This window comes from Chelonoidis abingdonii, chromosome 2 (genome assembly GCF_003597395.2).
Source record: "Chelonoidis abingdonii isolate Lonesome George chromosome 2, CheloAbing_2.0, whole genome shotgun sequence".
Taxonomy (NCBI): Eukaryota; Metazoa; Chordata; order Testudines; family Testudinidae; genus Chelonoidis; species Chelonoidis abingdonii.
Window position 1 is genome coordinate 96,633,595 of NC_133770.1, and position 26,390 is coordinate 96,659,984.

Here is a 26,390-nt window from a genome sequence, read left to right on the forward strand (position 1 = left end):
CTGTACTGATGTTAGTGCAACAGCGGGAAGTTTCACAAAATCGGTCCATTGTTGCCCCTTTACCTAGCAAATATACCAAGTCATAGTCCTACATTATCTAACGCGGTAGTTGTAATATGATTTGGTCCTGCCAATATGGAGAGAGCAAAACTAAATTTTAGCCATAGTCTAATCTTCATGCATAATAACTTGCACTGGTGTTGCACTTTCCATCCAAGAATATCAATGTACTTTAGTGCATTAAGCTTCAATGTCTATGTGAGGCAGGTATTATTCACAGCAGGAGAAGCTGAAACCCGGAGAGGATAAGTGACTTGGTCATCTAAGAAAGGGTATGGAGGTGCAATGGGCAGAGACTTGGGCGAAAGAGGAGGAGCAGAGGGTGGGGTCTCGATGCTGGTCGCCACCCACTTCCACACAGGTTCCAGCACCCCTGTGGGGCCTCCCAAAATGGCCCGGGCATGGGCTCCGTGGGACCATGCATTAATCCACCTCTGAGTAGAGCAGAAGAATTGCATCTCATGTATTGCTTACCCCACTCCTCTAATACATCCAAGAATGACGTTCACTTTTCTTGCAACAGTGTTACATTGTTGACTTGTATTTAACTTGAAATTCTCTAGGACCCCCAGATCCCTTTCCACCGTACTCTTTCCTAGGCAGTCATTTCCCATTTTGTAGGTGTGCAACTGATTGTTGCACACCTACTTCCTCAGGGGAGTATTTTGCATTTGTTCTTATTGAATTTCATCCTATTTACTTCAGACCATTTCTCCAGTTTGTCCAGATCATTCTGAATTTTAATCTTATCCATGAAAGCACTTGCAACAGCAGGAAGGGAAGCTGTTTAATCCCCATTCCTTTTGTAGCAACTTAGATAACCCTGGTTCATACCAACTGGGATCACCCTAATGCATAACCACAGGTAGGAGGAGGAGAAAGGGCCAATAGCACTTTGTGTGTGTACATTCTTTGGGGGTTACTGTGCGGGGGAAGCGACTATATTATCAGAACTCCTCAAAGTCCTGGATTTTGTAGGATTGTCCTTTGACCCCCCCACAATTCCCTGTTTGCCCCAGGACGCCCACCAAGTGGCATCATGAGCTAGCACATGGGGTCATGGACCACTTAGGTTTGGCTCATCTGCCCCTACATCTCCAGAGCCCACTTTAGCCACTTGGGACGTAGCCACTAGAGCGCTGCAGGGAGGAGAGGAAGAGTCTTACTTCTGGGGGAGTGGGAGTGTGGAAGGAGCAATGTCACCAACCTTGGTGACTTTGGGGACTACTTTTCACACATCTTTGCCAGAAGCTCAAGTTTTGAGTCTGACAACACTGTTGCTGCTGCAGGCCACTTTAGTACCAGATGTGCGAGGAAGGACCCGCTCTCTTCTGTGTGATCAATGCGTCCCCAACCCCTCCACTATCACCCAGGCAGTAAGGAGGAGGAGGAAGCAGCCTGACTGCCAATGCAGAGGGGTGAAGAGTGTGTGTGTGGGGGGAAGACAGAGAGAGACAGGTGCAGGAGCCAGAGTGTGAGAAGAAGCACAGTAGGAGAGGGGATGGTTGCCAGAAGTGGGGGGAAGCAGTGGGATACAGGAAACCATGTGGGGAGGAGGGGACAGGTGGGAGAGCAAAGGAGGAAATGGACTGGAGGTAACGGGTGGTGGATAGGACTACAGGGAGTGGCAGGGGAAGCATATCGGTGTGTATAGGCGTGGATGTGCGGGAGGACAGGAGCTGAAGGGGAGGGGTGGCTAAGAGAAGTGGGGACAGAGACAGGGTTGGAGCTGAAAGGAGGAGGCCTGGTCTAGTGCTTAGTGCTAGCCTGGGAGTTGGGAGACCCGTATTTAATTCTCTTTTCTGCCACAGACTTTCCATGTGGCTTTGGGCAAGTCACTTAGTCTCTACAGACCTCAGTTCCTCATCTGTAATATGGGCATAATGGTACTTCCTTCTCTCACTGTGGTGGTGTGTGGATAAATGCATTAGTGATTGTGAGGCATTCAGATACTACCGTGGTAAAATCCATACAAATATATTACATGGTTGGGTGCAGGGGATGAAAGAAACGGGTCTCTGACCATTAGAGAACCCTCCTTTGCAGTTCCCAGAATTGATTTCCTTTAAATAAATGAACTGGACAGAATTCTGCAATGTTGAATTTTATTTTAAATACATTAATCTGTCACTTAAAGAAAATTAATCATATTTCAGAAGCCAGTTTTTGTTTTATAAAGCAATTAAATGTATTTAGTAGAAATGAAATGACAAATCATTTAAAATCACAGATTAGGACTCCACCTCTGCAAATATTTATGGGACTTCACTGAATGCAGCTGATTTATCCACATCGAAAAAGTTCTTTGTGTGCACAAATGTTTTTGCAGGTGAAGAGACTAAGTCCGGGGTCCCCAGCGTGGTGCCCGCGGGTGCCTACGTCCTAGCCGGCAGTCAAGCATCCGCCGAAATGCTGCTGAAATTCAGTGGCATTTTGGTGGCAATGCCTCTGGATGACACTGCTTGCCATCGACAAGCGACGTCATCCAGAGGTGTTCGGTGGCATTTCGGCAGATGCTCGACCGCTGCCACGGTCCTTCGTTTGATGGGTGGCAGACGAAAAGATTGGGGACCACTGGACTAAGTGAATTATCCTGCACTGCTCTGTGATGCAAAATTCCTATTGAAATCAAGGAGTGTAGCCTCAGCCCTTGAAGTTCCACAGTTACAAAATTAAAATAATAAAATAGGAAAAATGGTCACATATAAAACTGTTTGCTCTCAAGCAGAAGAAGCCATCTGTGCTAATTAGAGAAATAGCCAACAAAATCAAATTGAAATGAATGTCTTAATATTTAGAGCAAGGCATTTCATATGCTCAGGCTTATTCAGGGCCAGCGCTTTCATTTAGGCGACTTAGGCAGGGTGCCAGGGTGCCTAGGGTGCCAGGATTATGGGGGGGGGTGGCATTTTGCCAGGGGGCAGCAGGCGACTCTAGTGGAGCTGCCCCAGCCATGCCTGCGGAGGGTCCGCTGGTCCCGCGGCTCTGGTGGAGCTGCCGCAGCCGTGCCTGCGGAGGGTCCGCTGGTCCCGTGGCTCAGGTGGAGTTGCTGCAGCCGTGCCTGTGGCAGGTCTACTGGAGCCGCAGGACCAGCGAACCCTCTGCAGGCACGGCTGCGGCAGCTCTACCAGAGCCGCGAGACCCGCGTGCAGGGCGGCAAAATGACCCGTCGCCTAGGGCGCCAGAAACCGTGGTGCCGGTCCTGGGCTTATGGCAAAGCAAAGTAAATCTGAGAGACAAATGCTGACGTTGGAAGGAGTAAGGAGAAGTTTAAGGTTTTTTCCCCCGGTGCTTGATTGCACTTTGCATCCTGTATATGAAGAAGAGTACAATGACGTAGTACATGGTGCTTTTCAGGAGTAGGACAAAGTATATTAAATATGTTGTCCTGTGTATGAAACTGTCTGTAATATCTACACAAAATACAACAAGAACAAGTGGTTAATGTTGCATATTTTTGAGCTGCGAAGAAAAATAAATATAAAACCATGTGTGATAACATAAAGTATACATGGTGTTTGAATGCAGTAATTATACCACCTAATCAGACTATGTATAAATCAATATCTGATTGTGTCCTCTAAACAGGTCTACATTCTGATCAGACCTGCCCATGTTATGGCAGAGCTGAGAGAAACAAAGAGGCACTCTCAGTGCTGGTATTGCTGGTGTCTGCTACGAAGCAAGGAGAATGCTAGTGCTTCTTATAATAGGATGTTGCCATGATTTTAGGCCAAAATTTTCAGCCCTGGATGCCTAAGTTTGTTCTGAATCAGTATCCAAACAGCTGATCAACCATTTGAAAATTCCAGCTTTGAATACATTTTATAGTTTAACATGTTAAGTGTTAGGTTAAGGAACAGTGGCACGTGCAGATTAAAGAACAATGACCCCTGTGGCATGTTAACAAAGCACAACAAATACCACTAAAACATATATTTCAGCAGGACTTCTACAATGTTTAACCTGAGCTGCCCGTGGGCATTAAGTTTTGGATCCTTTTGGTGACACACAGCAGATGTTAATTTACAGCGACAGGTGCCAACTTTCTTCTTTCAGGGTGGATTCTCCACCCCACTCTACTCCTTCCCCTAAGGTCCCACCCTCACTCTGCTGCTTCTTTTCCCTACTCCGCCCTCTTCCCTGTTGCCCTGCACCCACCGCACCTCTTCCCACCCACGCTCTGTCCTCTCCTCTGAGCGCGCCCTACCCTCACTCCTCTTTCTCCCATGCTCCGGCCCCTCCCTCCAATACCTCCCAACTGGTGCCGAGAAGCTGATCGGCATGTGGCTGGTGGGTATTCAGCACCCACTATTTTTTTTCCATGGGTGCTCCAGCCTTGGAACACCCATAGAGTTGGGGCCTGTGCTTACAGCAGTGTTCCACATCTACAGTAATTATGTATGGACCTTTTAGAAAGAGAGAATATTTTCAGTTTTGTCTTAACCGTATCAAATAGTGCTTAATTCTTAATTGTATTGTATAGAAAAGGAGAAGTGGGACACAATTACCTGTGGACAGCGTGGTGCCGTTTTCAGGTTTTTGGCTACAACCTCCTGTGGTTTGAGACACTACAGGTTTGTCTGAAAGGAGAGAGGCATAACATGTAAAAAGGGCTTTAATTGTCAAATGGGATTCCTGTTGAAAATTAAGGCCTTGGCTACACTTGCAAGTTGCAGCGCTGGTGAGGGGGTTACAGCGCTGCAACTTACTAGGTGTCCACACTTACAATGCTCAGCCAGCACTGCAAATCCCTGTCTGCAGCGCTGGCTGTACTCCTGGTCTGCTACGGGTGTAGCGAATCCAGCGCTGGTGATGCAGCGCTGGTCATCAGGTGTGGACACTCACCAGCGCTGTAATTGGCCTCCAGGGTATTAGGAGGTATCCCAGCATATCTTTCAGCCTCTCTGGTTCATCGCTTTCGCACTCCACTGCCCTGGCTCAGTGACCGCCCTTAAATGCCCGGAATTTAAAAATCCTCCTTCCTGTTTGCTCACGAGGCGTGCGAGTGCAATCAATCATTCATGACAATGCTCCACGCCCCAAACGAGCCCAGCATGGAGCACTGCGCGCTGCAGGACTCATCAGGTTGGGTGAGGAAGCTGTGCAGCATCAGCTGCGCTCCAGCAAGATAGAATTATGATATCTACGGCCAGATATCAAAGTCAATGCATCAGCGGGCTATGCACGGGACGCAAGGCAGTGAGGTTAAGTTAAGGAGCTGCGGAGTGCTACTGCAAAGCACGTAGGAAACCGTCGCTAGGTGCTGCCCCCACGACTGCGTTTTACAAGGAGCTGGATCGATACTTGGATTAACCCCAACTGCAACGAGGATCACACGGACAGTTCGAGCCTGGAGAGGAGGGGGAGAGGGAGGTGGAGAGGAACCTGAGGGGAGGCTGAGGTGTTTGGAGACTCCCAGGACTCATGCAGCAGGAGCTATTTCCAGCAGGAAGAAGTAGCCAGTCGCAGCCGCTGGACTTGTAGTGAGGAACCAGCAGAGGAGCCTGTTCCTGGTAAGAAGCTTATATTAAGATGCAAATGTTTTGGAGCAGGGGGGCTGCTAGAGGGAATCCACATAGCTGTAGAAGAGCTTCTGCTCCTCCCAGTGACCCAGGCGCGAGACATCGGGGAGGTTAAAATCTGTGGAAATGCAGGGATACTGTTTAAGTGTTATTTCCCTGTAGCTGATCTTAGCTTTCCACCAGTCACAGAACCCCATGGCTTCCAGATGAAGCAGCTAGCAGCACCCCTTCCCAGGTGTGCCGGGTGCAAGATGGCTCTGTGTTATTTCCCTAGCTATTTACTTTCACAAGTACAGAAACCCAGGCTTCCAGATTGAAGCAGCTAGCAGCCCCTCCCAGGTTGTGCCGCAATGGCAGCACCTTCCCTTGAGCCGCTGTGGGGAAACCACCATCTCTATATGTATCTGCAGCATGCGTCCTCTCGTTGCTATGCTCAGAAGTGTAAATGATGCTACATATACTCTTAAAAACAAGCTGCTCTGTATTAACAGTTTATCTTCTGTGTTTTTTTAAAAGTGACCTTGATACTCCAGCAGCGCAGATTCTGAAACGCGAACTTAAGAAAAAAACCAGGGAAAAAGAAGAGAGATGGAACAGTCATGAATTGTATTCCACAAATAAAATTGCAAGACTGAGGATAAGGAAGCATTGAAAGGAAACAGGCTGCCAAGATAAAGGAGAAGTGCCAGAGAAAGGAATTGATACCAAGAGAAGCACAGATCGGTGCTAGCATCAGAACGCCACACAGACCTCATGCAGTCAATGCTAATGCAGCAGAGCACTACCGTGGCTGCTCACCATCCAAAACTAACCCTTTTGCCCCACGTTTCCCAAAACAACCCTCTCCAGCATCCTGGTTCTTACCACCACCAGCTGCCCCAACACCCATATCACTCACAGCCCTGATAACTACGACCTTACCTATGCACTCAACCCTCCCATGCAGCAATACCCAAGTGCAGCAGCTGCAGAGCACTCAAGGAGGAATATCCAACTTCTTACTTTAACTGATCATCACCCTACCCCCTGCCTGTTTTAGTACTGTATTTAATAAAGGATTTCTTGTCTTTAAAACAGTTTTTATTATTACAGAAGTTAAACATACTGTACATAAGTGAAAAAATAGGCACTGCAAATCATTTGCAACCACTGCCACTTGAACTGCTGTGGCCACTGCACTTAACTGTTGTGGACAGCACCAACATATGTGGCTTCAGCCTCAAATTGCTCCTTTAAGCATCCCTAATCCTTGAGCAGTGTGATGGGTCCTCCTAGTAGCCCTGCTCTCTGGCAGTGCAAATTCAGCGCCAGGGTTGAACCTCGCAGGCCCATTCATCACTGAAGGTCACCCTTCCCTTCAAAATATGATGAGTCACGCACGCGGTATAACGCTGATCTGCTCCCACGCTAGCTCCCTATTGAGGGAAGGAGAACTTCTCCATCTCTCCTTTAAAACAGCCAAAAGCCCTCACAGTCATCTGCACCGCTCAGCCTGTAGTGCACGGTCCTGCTCCTGTCAAGCTTCCCTGTATACGGTTTCATGCCAAGGCCAAACGGGTAGCAGGTCTCCAAGGATCACAATGGGCATTTCGACGTCCCCACTGTGATCTTCTGTCTGGGAAAAAATGTCCTGCCTGCAGCTTCTGAATGCACGTTCCGAAGATGCGTGCATCATGCACCTTCTCCAGCCATCCTGTTAAAGACAGTGAAACGCCCATGGTGATCCACAAGCACCTGGAGAACCATAGAGCGAATACCTTCCGATTAATGTCTTGGATGCCAGGTGGGGTGTGCCAAGAATGGAATATGCGTCCCATCTATTGCCCCTCCACATTAGGGAAACCATTGTGCAAAGCATCCAGATTCTGCACATTCCCCAGAAGTCACAGTTCTTCTTAGCAGATGCGATAATGGCCTGCAAACTTGCATCCACCACTATTCCACAGTCGACTCTTCCCACTCCAAACTGGTTTGCGACGATCGTAGCTGCTGGAGTTGCAGCTTCCAGATGGCATAGCCCCCGCTGCTCCAGTGACGGGCAGCTTCAGTTCGTGTCCTGCGCTGCAGGGTTGGGCGAGCTCATCACATAGTCCATGGAAAGTGGCTTTTCTCACTCCTGAAGTCTGCAGCCACTGCTCGTCATCCCAACTTGCATGACATGTGATCCCCACATCAGTGCTGTTTCCCGAGCCAAAGCGGCTTCCACGGTGCTGAGCACTCCGTTCTGCCACACATTTAGTGTTCAGGCGCGTCCGAATCTATTTCATCATCTGATCTCCTCACTGTCACTGGAATAAGGAATAGCTCAGCTGCCAGACGTGAGTGCTGCAACATTCACAGCAAAGTCCTCAGCAGCTCGGGCTCCATTTCTACTGAAATCAGTCGGCAGACTCACAATGCACCAAACGCTGAAAAGGAAAGCAGATGCAGACGGGTTGTTGAACAGGAAGCGAAATGACCACACCCTTCCGTCCCCTCCCACACCCTCACAGCGCCAAAATGGACGAGGTTGCTCTGTGGGATAGCTGCCCACAATGCACCACTCACAACAGCGCTGCAAATGGTGCAAGTGTGGACACACTGCAGCGCTGGCCGTACACAGCTGTATGACCACAGCTGTAACTACCAGCGCTGCAAAAATGTAAGTGTAGCCATGGCCACAGGCATACTTTTCCTGATAGACGTTCAAAGAGAAAGATGGTAAAAGTATTATAACTACAGTGACTTAGATATGGAAAGTTAATATTTTAAAGCATGAGGACCTAGATTCCATCCACAGAATAAATGCTCAGTAGCACATAATAGTTGTGCAAAACGAAGTAGAGATAAAATTGGGAAAAATTCATATTCTCATGCAGTGCAGCCCTTTGTGTCTCTTACAAGCTCACTTGAAGTCTTTGGCGTTTGCCTGGGTGCTGGTGTCTGGACTAGCCGATCTGATTGCAGGATCTGGGCATTGACCTTTCTGTGTATGCAAGTTTCTGTTCATGTAAAGCCAGATACATTTTGTCCCATCAAATTACTCAGTTGAATTTGCCCTTTGCAATGTGTATGTATAGTCTACAGATAAAAACCTGGACGCCTTATTTTGTCTGTAGCCTGAGGGAGCCTGAGATTGTCGGCATTCAGATTAATGTTGTTTAATAGCTGTGGAAGACACAGAAGAAAATAGTCCTGATGAGGAGATAGTTTAAGGCCCATCTCTTAGGTATTTTTGATGTGCATAAGGGGGATGGTCAATAACCCCCTTTTTTCCTTTGCATTTGAAAGAGATACATTTGTATCTGCTGCTGTTAATTTATTGTATCTCAGACAAGAACCAAACAGAAATTATTTCTCTGAATCTCTTTTTTCTTGCATTATCTTTTTGATTTTGGTTTAATTCTTCTGGTCTGTTTTAATAAGCTAGATGCGGTGTGTGTTATTACTTTTGTTGCAATATATAGCACTTGTTCAAAACCAAACACTGTAGGCCAGGTCTCTGGCGGGTGTAAATCTATGGCGCTCCATTGACTTCAGTGGAGTTATGCTGTTTTACACTAGCTGAGGATCTCAGCCAATATTTTCTTTCATTCTAGAAAGATTTTAAACTGGGGCAGAGAAGCCAAAACTGAGCTTTTGATGGTGAAGCAAGCTTTAGTGATAGCCAACTTATGGAGAGATGGAAACTAATATTGGCCTGGAGAGCACAAACTCTTTTAGGAACAGTAACACATTTTATTGTTTTATTGTAAAGAAACAGTGACCTCTCTAAATATATATAGAAATAGTATTAATAATACAGTATATACCTGGAGATTTGGTAAGAACAAAACCTTCTTTGCTTTCATGTTGATATTTGAAGCGATAATTCTTGTTGCTATTTGTGTCTATGGTCAGCCAGGTGCGTATTGTCATCGGGGGTCAAATTTCTTTCTGGACTGCATTTTTTTCTGTATTCTTCTCGTCGTCTTCCCAAGTCACCTTAATAACGTTTGGGTAAAAGTCCTGAATGAGGCACATGTATGATACTTTCCCATCTTGTTCAGTAGAAGGAAGCAGGACCTGAATCTTGGTGGAATCAAGTTTTGCTTGCACGTCTGGATTCATTTTAGAGAGAGAGAAATACATTTGTTAGGAATTAAGTAAATTCAGAATTACATTATATGTATCATGCTTTACTTTTGAAACAATAAAGAATTCACTGATCTGAAAGTGGAAGAGGGGGCAATTTCATTCCTTGCATCCAATTCCTCCAAATTGCATGCAAGCACACAGTCTTAACTCTGAGTTCAGCATGAGAACGATACCTCATTGCCAAATGTATTTTATCTACTTTAAGTCTATAATATATTGTTACTGCCTATTAAATTCTGAAGATAGGAGTAAATTGTTACAGATTTAGGGAGTTGGAATTGCAGAAGTTTACATGCTTAAATTGAATGCTGGTTTTTGTGGAACAGAAAAATCCCTGAGAGTGCCTACTAACGTAGCTTCCAAACTCAAAACATATTGAACACTTTTTGAATGAATGTTGAGTACAGTTTTATGTTCTGGTTCATTTCAAAACATTTATGACTTTGAAAATCTCCCCTTTATTTTCCCCAAATTTGTGTATAAAAGACATCATGATAGATGACAGATAGATAGATACACTGCAATAAAAGACACGCAGCATGACCACGACTGGCCCGAGTCTCCAGATTCTAATTTGCAGGGCTGGGTGGCGCAACTAAAAATTGCAGTGTAGATGTTTAGGCTTGAGCTGGAGTGCAAGTTCTGAAATCCAATGACAAAGGTGGTCTAAGAGCTCAGGCTCCAGTCAGAGCCTGACTGTCTACACTGCAGTTTTTAGCATCAAAGCCTGAGACCATGGGCTCAAGCTAATTGACCCAGGCTCTGAGACTTGTTGCCATGGGATTTTTATTACAGTTTAGATGCACCTGAAGGGAAGGGTATTCATGATTCCACAAACGTTTTAATAAGGCCTCTCTTTATTTGATCCTTGAGTTTGTGTAAGTTCATGAAATAATAAATACTGAATCAGACCAAAAAAGACTTCCCTACTGAAATCATTATCCGTCTGCTCGTTTCATATGGCTGACAGTAAATGATACATTTTTTTAAACAGCATATTGAATTTACTAGTTATCAGAAGAAGTGAGCAGTTTCTCATCACTTTTACTGCTACTAATTTCTGTCTCCTGTTGTCACTGTTGGATGCAACCTAGAGAATAAAGTTCCCAACTCATTTAACTGCCAAAGAAGTATTCTCTACAGAACGAGGCACCATTCCCATATTATAAATGTGTATCACAAAGAAGAAATGGAAGATTGTTGATATTTCAGTAGTTTAGAGGGTCTCCAAATGGGCACCATGTATTTTGTGCCTTCTCTATTTGTTCCAACACTTAATTGTAGGTGAAAATTAGAGGCCATTTAGCAAAATAGTTGGCCTATACTCCGCAAAACATATTGGTTGGAATTTTGAAAGGGAGGAAGAAGGGATTTAGATGCCCAAATTCCTTTGAAATTCAGGCTCTTTTGAAAATGTCAGTCATTGTCTTTAGTCAACTGAGACACAAATAGATTAATAAATACTGAGGTCCTTATCCTACAAAGTATGCTTAATTAAGGGTGCTTAATTGTATGCATTGTGAGTAGATCCAAAGCTTGTGATGGTTCTTCTGCTAAAATGATTTCAGCTTATTTTTGTGCTGTCCAGCTATTTTAGAGTTTTCTGAAACTATTTGGAACTGAACCAAACACTATAATTAGGGCTGTCAAAAAGTGTTTAAAATATCTCTTGAATTTAGGAGCAAATAAACACAGCTGAGACATAGAACGACCGAACTAGGAAAAATTCCTTCATTAAAGAATTTTCCCTCATTTTTGAAATTGTCACCAAAAACCGAATTGATTTTTTTGTTCTTTCCAATTTAGATCTTCATGCTCCAGCACTAATTAGTTCAACATTTGGGGCTCAATCTTACATTCCATGTGCACTATAAGCACCCAGGAATACAGGATTGGCCTTGAATAGTATGTTTATCAAATGATTTACTCACTCAAGTCTTGTATGTATTCAAAAAATCTTTACATAGATTCCTGCTTTAAGAAGATAAGACCCTTAATTTCCAAGTCAATTATAGTTTCTAATGTGGAGCTACTCTTTGTTTTGATCCAACTTAACGTTTCAAAACACCTCACTTGTCTAATTTATTTAAGTGGAATTTTTAAGTGTTGTAAAAGAATATACATGCTATAAGTATCACATCTCTTTTTTAAGACGGCAGTCGACTTTGGGCCCTTTAGTTTCACGCCTTGCTCAAAAGAAATCCCTATTACTTTCAATATGAGGTTTTCCAAAGGGAGGATTGCAGGGTTAAGTTGTGATTGACTCACTGCTAACTATCATTGTGTGTGTTTTCAATCTGCATACCACTTATTAAAAGATAAGTAAATGGTATGCTTGTAATTTTTAATTTTGCATTATGTGCTTGGTCCAGCGAAGTGCCAAATGCTCCTGTGAAGTTCTGATTTCCCATTGAAACTACAGCCATTGAGGGTACTATTTACATCCAAAAGAGAAAAGGATTGTTACTACATTTCTCTGTTGCTAGTAACTGACTTCTGATTTCATTAACATTAGTATTGTTAATAAATTATTACACTCAAAATTTTAGCCAGTGTACATTCTTGCATTGAGATAAATTATTGAGCTTAATTTGACAGATTTTGCCATTATGAAACATTTAAAATAGTTTGTCTAAATACTTACTAGTTACGACAAGTTTTATGCCAGTTCCAAAGATTTTCACAGTTCCCACAGTTTTTACTGCCCAAGACATTTCTATTTCAAGAGACCTGATCTGAACAAACATAGCAAAAATAGCATAAATAGGCACAACTGAGAGACAGTTAATTCAGCCAAAGAAATGGTGGAAATTTCAACGTATTTTTCAGGGTGAGCTTACATTGGTATTGGTATTTTCACACACTGTAGTTTGGTAGCTTTTAAATTCTGTTTAAAAGAAAATCATTCATTTCACTGACAGAGAGGATCTGGATGAAGTTTGAGACCTAATGTTGGACTTGTGCTATTTTCTCTTACCTATTGTATTGATGGAAATGGCTATTTCAGTTAAATTCTGCTTGATGCTCAGTGGTTTTGTCCCTGTACTGTCAGAGTGGTCGAATGGTTGCATTCTTAAAATACCAACATAAATAAACATTTAATTAGAAAAAAATACTCATTTTATGGTGCACTGTGACCTATCCCCTTTTCTCAAGATGTTTCATGACATCTTTCCACCCACCAAACACTATTTTGAATGGTTTCCTGAATGGTTTCAAATGTAAAACTGCCTAATACAATTTTGCTTTCCTGTGCAATATAATTAAACGGAATTTTAAAAGGCAGTACAATCATAAAAGGCCAGTGGGCTTGGGGGTTGGTTATATTCCAGTTGAAGTCTCAGTGACAAAGGAGAGAGGTATTTTGAGATGCATATTTTAGCAATGTAAATCTAGCTGGCTCTATTGAACATTATGCAAGAAGGCACAAATCCTAGTTTGACTTTTTATAGCACATGTTGTGTAGAGTCTCTTGCTGATATAGACAGGCTACAAAACACGTGGGGCCAAATTCTTGGCACAGCAGAGATAGAGTTGTACTGATGTAACAAGAGAAGTATTTGATTCAGATAGACAATCTTCCTTCATGTTGCTTGTGTTTGAGAACAATCACTCATTTAATTATTGCATAATTGGGAAAATTCATTGTCTTATGAAAACAGTATTTCAGTATGTCAGAGAAGAAACCTGACTCTGATCCTGAGGTACTGAGGAGCCTCAACTCCCATCAAAGTCAATGGCAGATCAGAAGCTTTCGGAACTGGGCTCACAATGCAGGTTACAGGCTCAATCCTATGCTTATTAAAAATATGGGGAATTTTGATGCTGAATCAGGCCCTTTTATTCCTGCACCCCTCCACCCTTATGTGATGGTATTTATGTTTTTGTATGAATTTGAATCGATTTTGCGCAATAGAAAATTACAGTACTAAACTAAAATGCTCATGTCAGTAATCACATATACAATATTCACAAATATTGGCTCTCTTGGTTCCAGTGCACAACCTTTCTCCCAGACCTTTCGCCTGCCCCTACGCCCTTAACAAGAGAGAAAAAAAATAGGGTGAAATCCGGGCTCCATCCAAGTCAATGTCAAAACTCCCATTGACATCATTGGGGCTGAGATTTCATCCCTAACTTCTTACATCTCCTGATTAATACGAGAGGCTAAATCCTGGATGCTGCACTAAGCACAGTAAAGGGAGTTTCTCTAGGAAGCTACATGATGGATGGGAAGATGAAATCTTTCCCCCAACCTAGCTAGAGCATCATAACCCAGGAACTTTAGTAATGTCCATGCAGTTGCCCACCCACTTAACAGGAGTTTTAACCAGTTGATCTCACGAGTTACAGACCACTGCCATTCCATACCGTCACCACTCCCCTACCCCCGATCCCCACTGTTCTTTGGTGTACAGGATACCCTAGTATTGCCTCTTTGACTTGCTGCCCACACAGGATGGAACTATGGATGTTCTCCTGGTCTGGAGTAATGACTCCTACACAAGAGAACAACCCAGCTCTGGCTCAGGATGAGAAAAAAGACCTTCTATGTCAATAATTGTCAATATGATCACTCATCTGTTTTACTGTACATTAACCTCACATTTAGATAGTAAAGACATTCATTCTTCTACTGTAGATTTTATATCACATTTCCATTGTCTGTTATTCTTTTTGAATAAACTGTGCTCAGCAGTTGCTAAATTTATATTATCACAAGTAACTATTTCTCAATGCTCCTATAGAACTTACTTGAAACAATGAGCTTTGTGCCAGAGCCGAAAACTTTGATATAATTGTTCTCACTGTGTTCCTGAGCTTTGCAAAAAATTGTGGGCCAGATCTTCAGCTGCTGGAAATCAAAGAAGTACGGTTATACAACGTGGGTAAAATCTTGGTCCCAAAGTCATTGCTATTGAGTTTGTGAAGTTGGGATTTTGCCTCATGTTCTTTGAACAGAAAAGCCCCGACTCCTATGATTCTGGAATCAAATTCAGCTCTGGCACAAACAGCAGCAATTTCTTTTGACTTTATTTAGAATTGTGCCAGAATCTGAATTTCTTCATGATTTTTGGTGTTTTTCTTTTCTTAGGAGGAACTTACTTACCCAATATTTGATATCAGGGATATCCATATTAGTCTATATTCACAAAAACAACGAAGAGTGTGGTAGCACTGAAGAAATGAGTTTTTCATCCATGAAAGCTTGTGCTCAAATAAGTCTGTTAGTCTTTAAGGTACTACCGGATTTCTCACTGTTTTTGCCAATATTTGATATTTCTCTTTGAGAAGATATTCTGTTACTAAAATATTTTATTGTATCGTACGGTTTTAATACACTAATAAATCAAGTGAGCAATTCTAGGTCTTCATGCTGTAATAAATAATCTACACATATCACAGACATGGTTCGCCATTCCTTACACAGTCAAAACACCTGGTAAATCTATGGGAGTTTTGTCTTTCATAGAGTACAGGATCTTACACGGCTAGGACAATTTAGGAAAACTGTCCATTGTAAACTATAATGCTAACTAAATTGTATCTACACTCTTAATATCATAGAATATTCACTTAAAGCAACATGCTGATCCTGATCTGATATTTTTAGAATTAATTATGATCGTGTATTTATTTTAATTGGCAGCATTACAATAATTTACCTTTAGTTCAGAGTTATAGGGATACTAAGGTAAACTTGATTGTGAATTGAACTTTAAAATAGACTGACCATTCTAGCTGAGTTATATAAATGTGCAGAGCATGATTCTGTGAGAGTAAGGACCTGATTTTCCTTTGTCCTGTGTTTGTGCAGTCAGTTATACCAGTGCAAACTGGGTGTAACATTCAACTTAATCAGAAGAGTAGCATTTCCAATTGACTTTTCATGAGCGTGAGTGACTTCCAAGAGAAAGGCAAAGAAGACTCAGGCCCCAAGTATATTTTGTGAAACACTGTTAAGAATACTTGAAAGTGTCAGTTTGCTTGCAATGCTATGGAACTTCACAGAAGATGACAATCTTTGGCCACGTCTACACTACGGGATAATATCGAATTAGCTAAAATCGGCTTCTTAAAACTGATATTATAAAGTCGAGTGTGCGCGTCCACACTAGGGACGTTAATTCGATGGTGTGCGTCCATGGTCCAAGGCTAGCGTCGATTTCTGGCAGTGACGCTGCAATGGGTTGAGGGGGAAAATAGGGAGAGAAAGATGGATGTAACAGTAACCACATGTTAAACGAGAACGATGCGTGTACACATATTATCAAGTCGTTCAGCTAATCGAATAGATCTACTCCATATCAGCCTACACACATACTAGCACATTATCTCTCACTACAGAGTCGCATTTGCCATCATTTAAACGATTGAGTTGTAAATCCAATAGGAGTAGCCTGAAATGGCTCGGTGTTGCAGAGATCTCACAAAGACGCAGGTCCTAGGACATGCCAAATGAAGCTTCAGGCGCGCCATCAGGGAACATCCCAGCGTTTCTGTTGATCGTTCTCCATCGTTCACTTCTGATACACAGTGATTCTAAGACACAACCAGCATTGACTCCTAGATCAGAGAGGAGAACCAAGACACAAAGCACCCAAACCCCTACCCTCACTTCACCCGTCAGCTCAGCACCCATTGCGCAGGGAGCTGCGGGACTTTCTTTTTTACCTCCACTAGGATGCTCTATCTAATGTAAAGAGTCATATCTGGTAAGATAAAGTGGGGCAGGCATGTACTGGAAAAGATTGCCTGCTCAGGCCATACGCTGAGAAACGCAGCGCTATCTTCTCCCCTCCCCCCGCTATGCTACAAGCATTAAGGAAGGATTAAGCGGCTGCCGTAGGAAAAAGTCGCCATCGTCTGCCCCTAATTAAGTCCTGAATTTCAACCAGGTTACCAAATGAATGATAGAAAACTCTCCTGAGAATACCACCTAGAGATGCAGAAACTATGTTTCTGGAATGCAGCGGGTTCACCTCGTGTGAGCCATACGCGTAGGTTGTGCTTTGTGAAGCTAGATTCCGATTATTGCTACATGGCATTGGCGGTGAAAAGTGTCATACATGGGGGACCAAATAGGGCTGCCTTGCCCAGAATGTTCTGGCAAAAGCTTTTGGAAATCATCCAAGAGTGATTCATAGATATACAAAGGTACATTCACCAGAGGCTGCTTCCATGGCTTCACCGGTCGGGCTAGTGGCTTGGCTTGGAGGGCTGGGACGGTAATATGCGTCACACAAAAAGCTCACTGCGCTGTGGGGCTAACGGAGTGCGTTGATGGCTGTTCACAAGTCTTCCTCTCATTCCCTCTTCTCCTCATCTTCCCCCTCCACCCAGAACCCAGCCACCTCGCTGGATTATTACAACTCCGACTTCTGAATCACAGCCAGGGATGGGGTACTGGGGAGGTTGCACAGCCCGCCTCTAAAATTGCATGGCAGCTCAGCATAGAAGGCGAGCCATGGTTTCGGCCCTACCCGACCTTCGGTCCTTTGCTCAGTGGTTTCGATGCCTGTCTGAGCCCTTAACTTTACTCTGCACTGCACTGAGTCCCGCTGTGCACTCTTTTCCGTACAGACTGCCAACTTTGAAATCTTTAGCAGATATTTTATACATTGTTGTCTTATCGAACGGAGTTCTGTTAGCACTGAATCCTCTCCCAGTATAGCGATCAGATCCAGTACCTCTGTGCGGATCCAGGCTGGTGCTCTTTTTCGATTCTCTGGAGACTGGCATTGTTACCTGTGTGATGAGCTCTGCGTGGTCATGTGCGCTGATATCAGAGTCCACGCTGGCCAACGAGGAAATGTGAATTCAAAAGTTTGCGGGCATTTCCTGGTAAGCAACCCACCCTCCCCTTTGGATGTATTCTTTATTAAAAAGTAAGTTATAAAAGAGGCAGAGAATTATCAAGGTATCCCTGCCTGCTGTGCTTTGGAGAGGGATAGGAGGAAGGAAAAGGCCATTAAGCTCATTTCAACGTAATGACAGCCTTTGCTTGGACTGTCCAGGGGGGTGGAGTGGGCGGGTGCAGAAAGCCTTCCCCCACGCGTTCTTACACGTCTGGGTGAGGGAGATATGGAACGTGGGGAGCTTTGAGGGTGGTTAAACATGGGCTGCAGCGGCACTCTGTAAGCCCGCTGCTCTTCCTGAAGATCCACCATGCGTTGGAGGATATCAGTTTGAGCACGCAGCAGCTGCAGCATAGCATCCCTAAGAGTTTGGTGCACTGTGGGTAGCTGTTCCGTAGGTATCCCATAGTTCCCTCAGTTCCCCCACCCCTTGGGAATTTCTGAGTTGAGGCCGTGCCTGATGGGGCAGAAATCATTGTCACGGGTGGTTCTGGGTACAGCCTCATCCCTCCTGTGAAGCAGCAGACAACCATTTCGCGCTTTTTTCCCTGGGTGAACTGAGCAAACGCCATAGCACAGCAAGCATGGACCCTGCTGAGATCAGTAACGCTATCGTGAACGTTTGTCAACACCTCGCGCATCTCTCGTGCTGTCTATGTGAACCATGAACTGCAAAGAGGAGGAGAGGAGGAGGCAGCTATGGCAGCGCGGCGACGAGAGCGATGGACGTGGAACTGAATTCTCCCTAACCGCGGGCCCTGCGTTTGGAGCTGCTGGTAATGGGGCAGGTTCTACCCATTGAACGCCGATTTAGGGCGCGGAAACAAGCACAGACTGGTGGCCGATAGTTTTGCAGGTGTGGACGTTTCCCAGTGCTGCGAGAAACTTTTGCATGCGTAAGAGCATCTTTCTTTGAACTTTGTGCAATGCTTTCCCCTGCCCTGAAACCCATAATACTAGATGAGAGCAGCCCTCACAGTGGAGAAGCGAGTCGGCCAATAGCCTCTGGAAGCTTGCAACGGCCCCAGTCAGTCGGGAATCAATTTGCAGTGGCAATCTACTGTGGGGGCTGCTGTGATGCAAGTAGCCAAAGCAATCATTAAGCTGCTGCTACGAAAGGTTGTGACTCTGGAAACGTGCAGGTGATAGTGGATGGCTTTGCTGCAATGGGATTCCCTAACTGTGGGGGCCATAGATGAACCCATATCCTATCTTGGCCCCAGAGCACCAGGGCACCCCCGTACGTAACCGCAAGGGATACTTTTCCATGGTGCTGTGCAAGCATGGTGGATCACAAGGGACGTTTCACCAACATCCACATGGGGATGGCCAGGAGGGTTCATGACGCTCGCGTCTTCAGAAGCGCTACTCTGTTTAAACGGCAGCAGCAAGGAATTACTTCCCAGACCAGAAAATAACGTTGGGATGTTGAAATGCCTGTTCGTTATCCTGGGTGACCCCCTATCCCTTTGATGCCAGGCTCATGGACCATACACAGCAGCCTGGACAGTGTGTCAGGAGCTGTTCCACACTACGGCTGAGCAAGTGCAGGATGGTGGTAGAATGTGCATTTGGCGTTTTAAAAGGGCCGGCTGTAAGCCGAACATAGTTTACTCGTCCGAGGCCTCCACAAACCAAGTCGTGGCCTATGTGCTGGCTGGGTGCCCTTCCACAATCTCTGTGAGAGTAAAGGGGTGGATGATCAATTGGCTTTTTCATGATGAGGCCGCCGGCAGGGCATCAATGGGAAAGGAGGCTGGTCACCCAGTAGACGGTGAGCAGGCCATGAGGGGCTGAGGCTAATTTCATCACCTTGAGCGATTTTCGCAACAATTACAGGCGGGGTGCATTACTTCATTTCTGGACACTAGCTGGCGGAGATTGATAAGTCACAAACAGCTAGCAGCATCGCGCAGGCCTGTAGTTCGGAGTGGGCATTCGGAAGCCTTTAAAACGAGTTTTTCAGCACGGGGCCAGAGTAGCCGCATTCTGAAGACGCGGCGTATTTTCCGCGTAGCGTCATGAACCCTTCCTGGCCATCTACGTGCGTCCCCGTGTTGGTGCGGAACGTCCTTTTGTTTACCTGGCCAGTGCCTCAGAATGCTGTACAGAGTGGGCAGTGGTGCACTGTGGGATACCTCCCAGAGGCCAATAACGTCGATTTCCATCCACACTAACACTATTCCGAAGTAGCAATATTGATTTTAGCTCTACTCCTCTTGTCGGGGAGGAGTACAGAAATCGATTTAAAGAGCCCTTTATATCGATATAAAGAGTGTTGTAGTGTGGACGGGTACAGCGTTAAATCGATTTAATGCTCTTTAAATCGATTTAAACACGTAGTGTAGACCAGGCCTTTCATTTGCACTGGTGTAAGTACTCAGATAGGAAGATACTGCCTACTTCACAGATTGCTGCTTTTGTTTTAATTGAGAAGCATGAGGTTACTTATTTTACAGTTTAGTTTAATGCATGTTCATGAATTTTAGTGAAAGAATTTGAGTAATATCAAAGCGAAGATAAATTTTTGCAACTAGATCCTGAGGATCCCCATACTTATGGTAGCACATCCTTTGAAAAATTACATTTAACAGCTGATCTTTAGAAATATTCATCATTAACTTGAAAAAATCTACTTTAAATCTATTGCAGGTTTGCTCTGGGACTGAAAAGTTGATGTGTTTGAGATCAGATCCTATGAGGTGCTGACAGCCATGGTGTTTAGAACCTCACATTAAGTGCTCAGTACTTTACAAGATCGAGCTTACCTGAGATAAAAAGCTTTTCTATGATCGCAATAAGCATCTTTATCTTTGCATTACTGTAATTACCACATAACTTATCTGTTACTATGAGCTTGGTACCAGAGCCAAATACTTTGAAGCAATAGCCACTAGAAGTATCACAGTGAGGAAATCCATTGTAAAATACTGTACAGATCTAGTATCTTTATATTTATGAAGTGGTAGATGTTGCTTTAAAAAAAATCTGATTTGCTATTTAAATTGCTGTCTGGCCTTGCAATAAAATAGTAAATAAGGGGAGTACATGTAAAATAATGTGAAAACTTTGGAGGCGATTTTTAAAGGGGCAAAAGACACTTAGACATCTAACTATCATTCCTGGGCACCTGCATGCCATTGAAAATCTGCCCCTAAAATAAATCTGATAAAACATGGTTAAGATTGGGCATGCCAGATAATTTGTGGAAAGGAACAAGTTACTTCTTAAATTAGGGTCCATGGGCTGAGGTTATAAAATTATGCCTGCATGCTGCTATCTTTCCATCATTCCATGATGGTGCTCCTAATGATAACGATAGATTGAGGGTAGAATATAGCTCTTAAATTGGGTATATTCATGAGAATAATTTTGGCTAATTTCTGCTATTTGTTGTAATCAGAAATATTCCCCAACAGAAAACATTTGCTCTTCAGAAATATTTGTTTGTCTCAGGGACTAGGCACTCAGCAAGGATTATTTAGAAGTATCTGGAGAGAAGAATAAGCTTAATTAAAGTCATACAATTCTCTCAATCACATGAAATGCAAATATGGCTAAAACATTTTACCAATTGGAAATCATCTTTAAAAAATAAAAATTGAGAATCATATTATTGTATCAATTATCATGTTTTATTAAAAGGATTACTCTATGACATATACCTTGTGTTTATGTAAAAAAAGAAGCACATCTCTTTATTCCTCATTACTATATGGAATCAACAAGATTTACTGCATTTTTGCCTTGATTTGGCCTTTAATTTAGTGCATGCTTAAATACGTTGCTGAATACGAATGGAAACATGCTTAAGTGCCTTCCTGAACTGGAGTTTTTTTAGGAAAGAAAACACAGTCACATTAAGATATTACTACTAGAAATGTACCTTTTAATGCTACCTAATGGGCAGATCCTCCAAGAGCTGATCATCCTCACCTCCTATTTAAATGAATGAGCCTTAAAGAAGCTCAACAACTCCTATCATGGGGCGCTAAATATATATTGTAGAAAAACCATAAGTTCTACATTTCATATTTATTACTAACAATAATTGGTTTTACTTCTGAATATTTTTGAATAATCATCTCACAGTGTGACAATACTAAACAAGCTCTCCAAACAATTTACATTATTCTCATTGATTACACAAGAGTGACTGGTTCATTCTGAATTAGAGAGGCTGCTATGGGTGAAATCCTGACTCTAGTGAAGTCAATTGGAGTTTTGCCTTTGATTTCAGTGGAATCAGGATTTCACCCAGTATATTTATGAATTACTAAATTTTGTCCTGGATAACAAGCGTAGTAAATGCCCAGAGTAAATGTATGCCTCAAAAACATCTTGAGAAACTTGAAACAACCAGTTTGGTGCCCGAGCCAAAGTACTTTATTCCATACTCACATTATTGAAACCCTCTACAAAAACTAATGAATTATCAAGTTATGAATTTCATCAGACTAAAATTCTGAAGTTCATATTTTTAATACAAAGGCCACAGTCTAAACAAGGCTTGCTACTGGCTACTTAATTGTGTGAGTATTAAACTGAGTTTATGCACTTTGTGAATTCCTGTGCCACTTTCTACCAAAAATGTGTTTTGTTCCTTCACATACATCAGCACATGGCAAATTGAGTGGAGTGAATTGTTGATAAGCAAGCAGTTCCATTTATTTTAGTGGACGAGCAGGATTAAATCCTACGATCTCAAATGGGGATAGGAAGGATGGTCTTGTGGTTAAAGCACCAGAGTGGGACTGAGGACATTTGTCTTTGTTTCTGGCTCTCCCTGTGTGACCTTGGGCAAATCACATCCTCTGTGCTTCACTTTACATTTTAACATGCTCTTAACGTACAGTTTAGAAAATGACATTTCCTAGACAATATTTTATAAATACTGTTATGTACTCAGCATTAACTAGCACTTATATTATTGACTGAATTGTTTCTGTAGCTTTAATCAGATAAAGAGGGAAAAGATACCTTCAGTAAAACTACTTACTGAGAACCTGAAGACTGTTGCACCTCAGAAAATTTTCCTTCATTCATCATCATACACTGATATAGTCCTAACAATAACAATTTTAAAAATAATCTCATACCTGTAAAATTGAAACCTGTGTTGTGAATTTTACAATTGCTGGCATTTGGACTCTTTCAATGCAGTTGCACAAGAGATGAACTTGGCCCAATATTTTAAAAGTAAAGTTCTCCATTTCCCTGTTTCCTGATTCTTAGCATCTATTCAGTAAATATCCCAGACTTTTACTCTTGTATTCACTTTACTCATTAGGATCATATACTGCCCTCAGTGAACCCATCAGTGTCCTTAGGAATTCCATACTCAGGTCAAGAGAAATACACAGATTATGTGGACATTCCGTTTTAATATTCATTTATTCGGTCCATTTTTTTTGTCCCTTGAATCTATTTACCAAAAGAAAAACAATCAAGAATAAAAATACTTACCAGAAACAACTAGTTTGGTTGCTGTGCCAAAGTACTTGATCCAGCTTGAAGTATCACATTGACTTTTCATTTTACAAGAAGCTGTGGTGCTTTACTTATGCTGCTGTGTCCTTGCTCAAATAACCAGGCACTCTAACCAGTACCTGGGAAAATATTCCTAATGAAGTATTCCTGGTTTCTTGACGGCTCAGAGAATTTAACAAATTTCACATTTTTGTGCCCTCATAAAGCTGAAACATAAATTCTCTTTCCAGTGACTCTATTTGCATGTCCTTGCAACTTTTCTGTTAATGAATCCTCACTCTTTAAAATGGAAACTAGATGATAGCTTCTATTTGATTTTGATGTTGCAAATAGACTGTTGGATCAAGCGGTTCTCAAACACTTTCATTGTGTGGTCCACATATGAAAAGAGAGATTGTCTCATGTGCTACAACCCCTCTCCCATTCCCAATAGAATTGACCAACTCCTCCTCCCAGCCGCAATCACATCACATCTCTGTAGCAATTGCTTACATGGAAAAATGATACCTGGAAAGAATTCCATTCTTAGCTGTATTATTGAAATTTAATAGATGGTAATGAGGAGGAACTAGCATTATGTGATCAGCCAGCTCTCTAGCGACTGCACAAACAGCTCCATAGACTGCAGCTGGGAGCTTATACCCTAGATATATATTTTGCTGTACGTTGGGATTGTTGTAGTTTGTGGGTTACCAATTTACTGATATCTTTTTATATAGCTGGTGGGAAGGGGAAAATATTTTCCTCTGTATACAGAGATGTTTTAGAACAGAGCAGAGATAACATCTGAGAAAGCTCACCTCATTTCAGACAAAAGGTGTGAATGCCAATCTAACAATTGGAAGGGTACTTACCAGACTATTTGATCTCTCCCACAGACACAGACACCCCTGCCTCACTCACCTGCAGAATAATTCTGGGAAATAACTGACAATAGGTAAGAAAAAATGAAAAGGAACAGACAGAGAGAGGTTCCTCCAAATGTACAGGTGGTTGTGTCAAAGGGCTTGTTTACTATCCAGGGAACATCTTTATTGGGAATATTGCAATAGTGCTGGTGAATCTTCACTGGTGAGTACTGGGAGAACTGATGTAGTGAGGGCAATAGCATTCAGTGGCATGTTACCACCATGTCTTCTAGACCTGCTCTGAGCAGAATTATGTGACACTAGCTCTGCTGCACTTGGTGTCCTTCATGGGGCTGTACTGACAGTGGGAGTTTTCTCAAAATAAATCCATTGTCACCCTTCTCCCTAGTAAATATACAAAGTCATAGTCATACATTATCTAACATGGTAGTTGTAATATGATTTGGTTTTGCCAGTACGTAGAGAGCAAAACTGAATTTTAGCCATTGTCTAATCATCGTGCATAATAACTTGCACTGGTGTAGCACTTTCCATCCAAGAAAGTCAATGTATTTTAATGTATTAAGCTTCAATGTGTATGTGAGGCAGGTATTATTCACAGCTGGAGAAACTGAAACCCAGAGAGGATATGTGACCTGGTCATGCAAGAAAGGGTGTGGAGATGCAGGGGCATCTTTCTTGGGAGAAAGAGTCCTGGTGCCAGTCTCCCCCATTTGTACACAGGTTCCAGCACCCCTGTGAGGGCCCCAAATTGGCCAGGGCTCTGGGAATGGGACACAGGGTCTATGTTTTAATCCACTACTGAGTAGAGAAGAAGAATTGCATCTCATGTCTTGCTTACCACATTACGACTAATACATCCAAGAAAGACGTTCACTTTTCTTGCAACAGAGTTACACTGTTGACTTGTATCTAACTTGAGATTCACTATGATTCCCCAGATCCCTTTCCACAGTACTCCTTCCTAGGCAGCAGGAAGGGCAGCTGTTTAACCCCATTCCTTTTGTAGCAGCTTTGATAACCCTGGCTCATGTCAACTGGGATCACCCTAATGCATCACCACTCAGACACTTCAGTGATGAACGATAAATAACAACATAAAATTGGACATGGAAGGCTATAGACTACCAATGGTTTCCGTGATAGGTTGTAAGGACTCATCAAAATCTCCCCATTTCTAGAATCTAGGAGAGTGAATAAAAGAGAAATAGAAGAATCATCCTTTCTCCGCCTCCTTTTTGTATTTTAAATGTGCAGCCATAATTATACATTAACGTGGGTGTTTACATTTAATAAAAATGGATTTGTTGAAGGTGGATAAAATGGTAAGAGACAGATACTGGCAAGGCTGGAATTTCAATGTGAGTGATATAGACAAACATTTTAATTATAGATGGCTCACTTAGGGATAGATGTCTGTAAGTTAACCTTGCCTGAAACTTCCCATTCCAAGACCCTGTTTTCAGTTGCTTATACCTTTGCCAAACACATTCATGGTAAAAACAGATCAAGTCACTCCATGGTCACAGCAACCTTTGGACCCAGTGGCTCAAAGCGAAGTCACGACCTGTTAATATGTGGCAGTTGATCAAAGTGATCTAACTCTCTGACACTGTGAGGCAGCAGGGACCGTATATAACAGGCAAAGTTCTCAGCCCATGATAGTGGTGACAAGTGTGACATAGCTGTATCCTTAGCCATCACGCTTGTTTGCTTTCAGTACATGTGAGGAAGAGGAGGAGGCGGGAGGTGGGGGTACCAGGAAACAAAAAGCCAGGAGGCAGTGGAGAGAGCAGTGTGAGAAGGGGATGCTGCAGCCAAGGTACGTGGTGGATCAAGGGTCAGCAGCAGCCTGTGTGTGTACATCCCTTGGGGGTTACTGCAAGGGGAAGTGACTATGTTACCAGAACTCCCCAAAGTCCTGGAGTTTGTGGGATTGTCCTTTGACCCCCCACAATCCCCTGTTTGCCCCAGGCCCCCCACCAAATGGCATCATGACCTAGCGCATGGGGTCATGGACCACTTAGGTTTGGCTCATCTGCCCCTTCATCTCCAGAGTCCACTTTAGCCACTGGAAAGTTTGGGATGTATGCACTGGAGCCCTGCTGGGGGAGGGGGAGTGTGGGAGGAGCAGTGTCACCAACCTCGGTGATTTTGGGGGCTACTTTTCACATATGTTTGCCAAAAGCTCAAGTTTTGAGGCTGAAAACACTGTTGCTGCTGCAGGCCACTTTAGCACCAGATGTGAGAACAAGGACCCGCTCTCTTCTGTGTGATCAGTGCCTTCCCTCCCACACCACTAGCACCCAGACAGTGAGGAGGACTCAGCCTGACTGAGAATGTAGACGGGTGAAGAGAGAGGTGCAGAGCCAGAGTGTAAGAAGAAGCACAGTGGGAGGGGGGATGGTTGCCAGAAGTGGTAGGAAGCAGTGGGATACAGGAAACAGTGCGGGGAGGAGGGGACAGGTGGG

General features: G+C 43.3%; 1 protein-coding gene across 1 annotated transcript in view; it reads right to left on the bottom strand.

The window, feature by feature from the left end:
* Positions 1-3,315: 3,315 nt before the first annotated feature.
* Positions 3,316-26,390, bottom strand: part of LOC116834761 (uncharacterized) — a 79,524-nt gene continuing 56,449 nt past the window's right edge. Inside the window, exons 9-10 of the mRNA XM_075061998.1 lie at positions 4,572-4,643; positions 3,316-3,473 (exon numbers count right to left, since the gene is read on the bottom strand). Coding sequence (XP_074918099.1) covers positions 3,331-3,473; positions 4,572-4,643 — 215 coding nt within the window. The 3' untranslated portion in view covers positions 3,316-3,330. The remainder of the gene's footprint in view (positions 3,474-4,571; positions 4,644-26,390) is intronic.